The 10000-nt window shown below is 39.3% G+C and overlaps 1 protein-coding gene across 1 annotated transcript in view; it reads left to right on the forward strand.

Annotated features, from left to right (window-relative positions):
• LOC138029773 (roundabout homolog 2-like) overlaps positions 1 to 10000 on the forward strand; it is an 81024-nt gene that overhangs the window by 5626 nt on the left and 65398 nt on the right. Inside the window, exon 2 of the mRNA XM_068877599.1 lies at positions 2276 to 2626. Within this exon, the coding sequence (XP_068733700.1) occupies positions 2276 to 2626 (351 nt within the window). The remainder of the gene's footprint in view (positions 1 to 2275; positions 2627 to 10000) is intronic.

Here is a 10000-nt window from a genome sequence, read left to right on the forward strand (position 1 = left end):
TCTGCAATGCGCACTAGTGCAAGAATTTGATCAGGATTTTTGCCTTGATTAACCATGTTGTGAACAGTTTTGAAGCCCTACCACTTGATTGTAACATTACCAGAAAATTACATAATCAACCCTAATCAGTGCGTGGTGAGTGAGGCCCATACCCCAAATAAATTCATGGAAGGTACTGATTATGTACTCAATTTAAGTTACAACACAGTTCTAAATATACCTTATTTTCAAGAAATGTGCGATATTATAGCTCGGACAATCGGCAACAAAATTGTTGACACATTGATTATTTCTACCCCCTATGCCGCATTTCTTCTATCTTTTACAAGTACAAGGAGGGATTACATTTTTTTTTTTTTGCAAACGTTGGCCGTATAGCACTTATATTTGAACGGAATTAAGTGATTGGAGTGTAATGTGAAGTGCTAAGTATCTACCCCATATGAACCATGTGAGCGTTAGCCCTATTGATGGAAATGGGCCCACACAAGGACAGAAAAACTCCGACCAGGGTGTGAATTGAACCCAGGACCTTTGGGTTAGATCACCGCTGCTCTACTGACTGAGCTACAAGGTCAGACGGGAGCAGGCCGTGGGAACTGAAAATGTTAAAGTCATGGCAATAAACCTGTACAAGTACAAGGAGGGATTACATTTTTTTTTTCAAACGTTGGCCGTGTAGCACTTATATTAGCACAGACTTAACTGATTAGAGTGTTATGTGAAGTGCAAAGTATCTACCCCATATGAACCATGTGAGTGTTAGCCCTACTAATGGAAATGGGCCCACACAAGGACAGAGAAAAACTTTGACCAGGGTGGGAGTTGAACCCATGAGCTTTGGGTTAGATCACCACTGCTCTACCGACTGAGCTACAAGGTCTTTTAGCCTTCTTAGGTGGCCCAATTTGTCCCCTTCCCCCAAAACAATGTTGTAGCGTGATTCCTGGGATATTTAGGTACAAATAGGCGACATTGAATGGGGGAGGGGGGGCTCTTCTCAATAATTTAGAGCATGATTCAAATTATGGTGTTATTTTACACTTAAGGACGGTACCTACTATTGTTATTGAGCATACGTTCTGCTCATCTCGAGATACTCTGATTTCCTATCGATGATGCTTACTAATACAGGGATATTTTTGCGCGGTTTAAAACTATCCGCAGAAAGTAGATCTTAGTAAGTGTCCTTGGTATCCAAAAAGAAAACTGGGGATAACCATACATTTGTGAGAGATAATTAAGCTTCAATTTGAGAAAGAACGCCATACATTGCTTTGTATTTTAAAGCTTTTTACAAATATTATTCAACAATTACCTTTGAAAAATGCGTGGTTACCTCCAATTTTCTTTTTGGATTTCAATACCACTTGTTAAGATGTCCTGCATAATCACACACCGGGGAAAAAATATCTTTAATTAGTAGGCACCGTCCTTAAAAAGAACTGTTTTAACCCAATGTGTCAACAAACTTTGTCACTGATTGTTAAAACCAAGGGATTTATACTGATAAGTTGCTTTTAATGATCATGACATCTTCAATTATCAGCGGTACTCCTGGGCTAGTAAACTAGGAAGGATAGGAGCAAATTTGAAAACTAGCCCAGAAAGCCCCAAATCGACCCAAGGACACAATAATAAGTTTATTTTGTTTAGTTTCGTCGCTGTAAACTAGGATTAGCTGAATTTTTTCGGCATTTCATGTTTCTCATATCATCCCTATAAATCGTTATGTTGACTGAGCATTTGAATTATGAGCTTGAGTTGCCTGTGATTACATAGGGGATTTTCTTTTAAAATATGCCGTCTGGATGGCAATGACCCTGCTATCATGCAGACAGGCAGTAGCACCAGGCTTCTTGTTACAGGTGTGGTTTTATCTCATTGTGTTTGCAGCATAGCAAAGAATGTCAGAGAACTGTTTATTGATTAAAAAACACACATTGCAGTCCAGTGCCTTAAATTATGTGTGAAAATTTTACAATCTCAATCTTTGTCACTTCCAAAAGAAACGTGTCACAGTTTAAACCTTTCTAGATCCATACTGTATGACACTGGAGTAATTCCAAAACTAGACCAAAGACTTGACTCGGCTGTAAGAAACCTTAAAAGTGGAACACGCTACATGTACATTAGCTAGGCTGTACCACTAAGCCTCTTTACAAACATAATTATTAGAAGCTGTATGTTATTCTTGGACCTGTAATTCTGAGTCACAGTGTATTTTTGTGGTTACAAACAGGTACAGTACATGTATGTACTTTTATCACTGCAGGTGAATTAACATTCTCCAAGGAACCGGGTGCGACAGTTTACCAGGAGGAGGGCCATGATGTTGAATTTGTGTGGGATTTTGAAAGGACAGAAGAACTCTTTTCTGTCAATTGGTTTGTTGTCAATAAAACAACAACTGACAGAGTCACTTTGTGGATAGAAGATGAGAATGGCACACAGAGAGGACCAAGCACACCACCACTTGCATATGCTCACAGATTGGAGCGAAAAGGAAGAGGAACTCTCATTGTAAAAAATGTTACCCAGGAAGACTCCACCTCATTTCAATGCCGTCTGGATGGCAAAGACCCTGGTGTACAGACTGGCAGTAGCACCCGGCTTGTTGTTACAGGTGTGGTATTTCATTGTTTTTACTGCATAGAATGTCAGAGAATTTTATTGTGTAAAAAAAACGCATTGCTGTCAAGTGACTGAATTATGCATGAAAAATTTACAATCTTGAAAGGATGTAAAAGCAGCAATTTTGTATCAATCCAAGTGGATAATCCATAATTGGATTCCAGTCCATACATGATGCCGTAATTGCAAAGGACAATAGTGCAAATTAAGCAGCACAGTACGACGTCACATTTCATAGAAAACAGTACTAGCCGCACTGACCCCGCAATAACTTATTCTCATTTCCTTATTTTTACCATCTTGGACAAAACTTGTTGGGAAAATAGGATACACCGCTATAAAATGGTCATAACCTTATCTGTCTGTGTTGTGAAAGAGTAACTTCTCCATACTTTCCCCCCTCCCCTTTATCCAATGTTGGTTATAAACAGCCAACGGCCTGTACAGTATTTTTCACCACATTAGCAACATTGGTACGGGGGAGAGGGGGTGGGAAACATTGGCTTTGTTTGTTAGTGCATGTTCAACGATGTTTACGTCCAAATTTTTCCCAACAGTTTTGTCCAAGATTGTAGCTTTATATTAAAGCTGTTGTCATGAAAACAACAGCAACAACACTGACACAATTAAAAATCAAGGAGGCATTGCACATTCATCAGGAGAAACCCTCCCTAAATCAACAATTGTTTCATGTAAATCTTAATCTTTCTTTGTAATCAGTTGTTGTATCACACCATTGTTGTTCAAATCTTCCACTATATATTGTACATCATTGTGATTCCTTCCGCAAACTGATGATGGCACAGGAGTTTCCAAAACATGTCTTTTTTCAAATTTAAAAGTCTTGTTCTCTTCATTAAGATTGTTACAATCTTGAATATTAATATGCATATTGAAAAAGACTAACTATACAGACACACCATATGGGTGTCTAGAAAACGAAGACCTAAGACCTAAGACCCAAAAACTAAGACCCCTAGAAAACGAAGACCTAGAAAACTAAGACCCCTAGAAAACGAAGACCCCTAGAAAACGAAGACCTAGAAAACGAAGACCCCTAGAAAACGAAAACCCCCAAGACGAATTGAGTTTATAAATAGGTTTACCTTCATTACAAGAACCAGACCTCCTTGTCGCCGCTTGTAAAATATTTCATAATCACGCAATCACCCTACGAGTGTAGATTAACTTTTGATTAAAAGACTCTAATTTACCAAAAATATCAAGGCAACAATCATCTTAGCTTAAATAAAGACTACATGTATCTAAAATATCGTTTGCAATGGTTTCCACTCGAATAGAAAATGATTTTGCATTTCTGATTATTTTTGACACGCACACCTTTCGTTTTTGCGGAAAGCCGGACGCGAAAGACGGAGGTAGAAATACAGTCCGATATATGACAGATTTGCTTGTCCTTTTATAGTTTCAACGCAGGTATGCATGTGAGAGCTAGCCAGAACGGAATTTCACTGCGACAATCAAATATTCTGGCGGGCGATTGTCCTTTTACACGTGGTGAATAAATTTGCGTGTCACGCACCCGTCACGAACAGTTGACCTTTGCACCACTAAATCCTGACAATTCTATACTCTTGTAATTTACTTGCGTGTGGCCGACTGAGATAAGCAATTGTCAGGTTTGTCGCGCTCTCAGATGACAGTTTTAGACCGATGGGTACTTGTTTTTTTTTTTTGCGAGTAGAGTCTTTTAATCAAAAGTTAATCTACACTCGTGGGGTGATTGCGTGATCATAAAATATTTTACACGAGGCGACAAGGAGGTCTGGTTCTTGTAATGAAGGTAAACCTATTTATAAACTCGATTCGTCTTGGAGGTCATCGTTTTCTAGGGGTCTTTGTTATAAATTTCTAGGTCTTTGTTTTCTAGGGGTCTTCGTTTTCTAAGTCTTCGTTTCCTAGGGGTCTTCGTTTTCTAGGGGACTTAGTTTTTGGGTCTTAGTCTTAGGTCTTCGTTTTCTAGACACCCCACACCATATTCAAAAATGGCGGACACACAGAACGACCTAGGTTCTAATACATGAAAGCGAGGTTTGGTAGGCTGTACTTCAGTGTGGAAAATGTTAGTAGCGGCTGTCAGCAGACTTAAATTATGTGATATTCCGGTCTTATCAGAGCTAAATCCTCCTAAAATGGCATCTTCAAGTAGTGCAGTGAATTACTCAGTTATTCTTACTGAAGATGACATTCCCAGAGCCTCGTCAGCTGGGCTAAATCCTTCTTCGCTGAAGAATGAAGAATTGCGGGTGTGGTTGCGCGATGCGATGTCGGGGGGATTCCCTCAAAGGACTTAAAATGAAACCTTTGCTTGTAAAACGGTAAGCACATTACCCGCTTTTGCATTATCACGCACAACCAAGCAATCTGTAAACACTTTATAAGCTACCAAAGTGTGTCGGGCTTTTAGGATCTTCCTATTGGTTTCTGAGAAAATAAACTTTGAAGTTGACCAATAGAAAATTTTCCGTTTCGCGACACCCAGAGATGCGTCAGAGTAAAAATATTTCAAATGTTTGAAGAGCCCGATACGCTTTCCTGCACCAATATCCGACGATCATCCGGCAAATCTACATACACTATAAATTCATTTGAAGAGGACCTAGCCCTGCAAAAATAAACCCCGAGTTTTAGAGCAGAAAAGATTTTATATGTTTTCATACCTTGTCAATGCGGGTGTGAATGCGGTCATGCAGCTAAGATGCCGCCGACGAATGAAAATCGGCCACCTGAAGAGGGTTTGTGACAAAACAGTTTTGAATTTGTGGGAAAAGGCATTCTGCACTGCATCGTTAGCCACAGATTATTGATTGCAGACTCAATGGCATTGACTACAAATAAATGGCGAACTCAACATTTTGGTAAAGTGAAGATACCAAAACTGCACGGGAGGTCTGAGGTGTTGACGAATGTTGACATCTCATAACACCTTGGGGGATTAACATTTTAGTCACGCAAAACACAAAATTTGCAATAACTCCCCAAGAAAAAGACCTCCTCAAATAATTTCTTTTTTAGAGCAAAGTAAATGTAATGAGTTATCTTATGGTGGCTTTTTAAAATTTTGCAAAATTCGAGACTGAAAAGGTCAGCAGTAACCTTAAATGTGCTTTGTGGAGTGCAGGAATATGTGAAAAGTGGACGCAATCAAATGGTGATCGATCCTGATCCGGACGAAATTTACACCAAAAGAAAAAAGAGGATTATGAATGTAATGTGTTGCACTCCTTGATGAGCACTCGGCGTGAAATACCCAAGTGGTGGCTGGGAAAAATCTCTAGAAAGGATGGCTCGATTCACTCACATTCACTCACAGGTTTCCCTGTTGAAGAAGAAAAACTCTGACCTGGAGAAGATAATCAGGGCACTCGAGTGGCGATTGTTTTGCTTCTTATTACCTTTTACACAGGATTTCCTAATTTGGAAACGCTGAGGGCTTTGTATGAATTTTTACAGCCTGGAGCCAGTGGAGAAAACATGCCATCTTAATTTGTCCTCTGCAGGAGATGAATTCAGGCTGGTCATAGTGAAAATTCAGGGAAACAAGGACGACCCAGATCTTTAAAACTATATAGACGAATTTTTTCTTTCAGTGTACGTTGTGTCGCCTCAAACAAGGCTTCCCTGAAAAACAGTCGACTCAGTTACTTAACATGCCCCAGTCAATTTTATCATCTGCACTTGAAACTAGGACAGATAAATATCTGGCCGTCCAAAGAACTTGTGGATGAGACACAATTCAAAGAACATGAGCTGTACAGTACTGCTCAGATATACGTTAACTGCGCATACGCAGCGTATGTATACGCGAACACTGTATATTCATGTGTGTATGAATGCGTATACATGCGCGTCTGATTTTCCTTTGTTATTCAGATAAATTATTTCCTTTGTGTTGCATTGTTGTGTAAGACAACAATAGTTTGGATGTGAAAAAAGTCACGAGCCTATAACAGAAAATTTACATACTGCATCAGCTATCATGTTACAAATGCGCAAGTCACTTCGCGTCGCAAACTTGTTGGATAACAAGCAAAAGTAATTCAATGTTTATGAATCAGAAGGGAAAGGAAAGAAAAGAAGAAATTCTGCTGAAAGTGCTTGAAAATAATGAAACCTGCTTGAATTTTTTTGGATGGGAAATAATATTGGATTATATCAAAGCAATTCAAGGATTGAGGTCACATTTTGAAATCGGGGGAATATTTTGCGAAAATATGTGTATCTCAGCCTGCGCTGTTGCATGCATTGCATTGCCTTCTGAGATCCGTTTTTCTACCATGTGATAGATTGAAGCCATCTTGTATTTTTTGTAGTCACAGTGTGAGGTAAATATTAATTGAAATGCCCCACCATGGTCAATGTGTTTTCAATTTGGATTGGCTTGTACAATAGACAATGCTTACATTGTGTATAAAGATTGCTTACGAGGTGTTAAAGGCGATAAACATGCTGCATACTGTAAACTGTGCTGCGGAGCGTTTAAATTAGCGAGCATGGGGAAGGCAGCTTTTAAGTCTCATTTGGAAGATACTAGACACCAAGCATGCATTAGCGCTTCTGCCAAATCAGTTCCTATTGCTAGACGTTTCACTTTTGATGAAGAATCTCAGGTGGCTCCTTCGACTTCCACGAATGACAATGTAACAGAAGGTACTGGAGAAGGTAGGGCCTTTCAGTCTTTGCCCGATTTATGCATGTTGTCTAAAAAAGTCGCCCATGCAGAGATTTTATGGGCTTTGAAATGTGTTAACTCCCACTTCTCTGGAAATTCAAATGCTGGGGTAAATGACCTATTCAAGAGAATGTTCAGTGACAGTGAAATTGCAGCAAATTATTCAATGAGTGAGTCAAAGTTCAGATACATGTATGTCATAACATTCGGACTTGGCCCACATTTCGACTGGAAACTGTTATACGACGTGAAGCGATCACCAACCCATGCAATGTTATTTGATGAGTCATTAAAAATGAAGGAATGCAGAGTAAGATGCATGTGCGTTATTGGTCAAATGAGAATTGCAGAATGGAGTCCCGGTATCTAAAGTCCATGTTCTTAGGCCATGGTAGAACAGATGACATCCTAAATCATTATGAAGCGGCAACCAAAGACCTAGACCCAGCAAAGACTTGGAACATTGGTATGGATGGCCCAAATGTAAATCTCGCATTTGAAAGAGAGCTAAGGAAATCTCACAAGGAGTTGAACTTGCCTTCATGGTTATATCTTGGGACATGTGGACTGCACACTGTTCACAGATCCTTTCAAACTGGTACAAAGGAGACTGATTGGAATCTGGATCAATACCTGCTTAAAGAGTACAAATTGTTCAAGTATTCGCTAGCCAGACGGGGAGACTGTGTGAAATACACTGGTGTGGATGTGTTTCCATCCAATTTTGCAACCCTAGGTGTGCACCATCTTATAACGTGGTAATGTGATTTGCAAATGTATGTAATCTTTTATCATTCCTATGGATGATGTATGCTATGTTTCGCGAGTAAACCTGCATGGTAACATGAAAGTGGCGCCCGCTGAATTCGATGTTGCTTTCGATTTTGCGATTTACTTGAGCAGCCAAAAGTACAATAGAAAAATTGAACGTAGCAAAAATCTCCCGAAATGTTTTTCGCCGATGGTAATTTTGTATTTTCACGGTTCAAGATTTCGGTTGTTTTCATGTCGCAAATGTTGTTGCTATATTTCATTCTCGATCGACACTTCCTGTAAACTTGCTTCTGCTCTTCCTAAAACCTGTGTATCAATATTTATTTACTTTTTTTATCAATATTTGTTTTGTATAAAGCAGGCCAACAAAAACTGTACGTTGCTTAGTTCGCATCTTTGAGCGTTAAAATAGAATTTTCTGTGCTATGTTGCTGACACGGCAAGTCGCACATTTTTGAGGTCACCCATCCAGATACTAACCGCGCTCGACAGCACTTGACTTACGTACAAATTTGTCTTGGAAAGGTGTCAAAAACTTAGACACGCTTAAACTTGAGGTGCAAAGAAGGGGACTTTAAAATGAGTAACATGTCACCTTGGAAGCCAATGTATCTCGATTCCCTTTTACTTTCTTCAATCTTTCTGGGTATAGTATTTTACTAGTAACCACATGTATTCTCAGGGCCAGGCTATTTACCTAAGACATCTACCATGGCACTCCCGTGATTTATGGTACCAAAACAATACCGTGTACAATTAGAGCTACATATCAAGCAAAGACAAACCTTGAATCTCCTGCATCTCAATTGACAATTATGGAATGAAGAGCTGTGTACGTTACTGCACTACCATGTACGCATTGCGTCCCTATTTTTTCTTTTGGCTTAAATTTTTGTTGGGATCAGGATCGATCACCATTTGATTGCGTCCACTTTTCATGTATTCCTCCACTCCGCAAAGCCCATTTTAAACAAAAGTCATGTCATGCCGTGTCATATCGCACTGTGGTGTGCAAAATATCACATTTGTGCCCTGTTAAATGATATTAAGACCGAGATCAGAGCAACCATCCGTATGCCAGAGTTTCTCAAGGTTGATCCGATCCAAGTTTTTGTCACAACGGCGTCAAATTGCATGCGCGAAAAATTATTCTATCCTCGTAAGTAATTTTTATTATCGATCTGCAATTCATGTTGCAAATTTCACCAGTTGTCTTCCAGGGACCAAGGAATCACAAATTGTCTCATGAAACTCGTTTTGCTTTGCCACATTCTTCTCTCAAAACACGGAACTTTATCACAAGATCAAGAATTTCATAATTGAAAAAATTGTTATGACCAATGGCTGAAATTAGGCCATACCTGGGACAACAAACTAGTATATTAGTATTTCCAAGTCTAAGACTCGATTTCTGCTGTAATCAAGCCTATTACTCACTTTTCTTTTTTTATGTTATAAAAAAGTGAAATCACGAGCGCGCATATGTAATTAATTCAATATCATGTCGAATCGGCGATTGTTCTGTTATCTTCGAATGAAGTTGCCTGATTTCGATTTCATAATTAAAAATGTTGTACTTACTCAAGGCTGAAATTTATGCTGGTTGCCAGAGGGTTCTTTTTGTTTTCAAGGTGAAGGGGCAATTGAGTGTGGCAAAGCCGCAATCCAGCTTCAACACTCACAATCACGGCCGTATTCGAAGGCACTGCTCCACAACGCTCCAAAAAAATTCAAACATCCCTGTTCTGAAAGGAACTCGTGACAATGAAAATTATATGCTTCTCTCATTTGATGCTTCAAATCTGTGAGTATTGCTTCTGCTGCTGAATGTAAAGATCTCGGGGGGAAAGGAATCAAATTTTAACTGCTAAACAAGTCGCTCCCAACTACATCTGCGGA

Source organism: Montipora capricornis, chromosome 13 (genome assembly GCF_036669925.1).
Source record: "Montipora capricornis isolate CH-2021 chromosome 13, ASM3666992v2, whole genome shotgun sequence".
In the NCBI taxonomy this organism is placed as follows: domain Eukaryota; kingdom Metazoa; phylum Cnidaria; class Anthozoa; order Scleractinia; family Acroporidae; genus Montipora; species Montipora capricornis.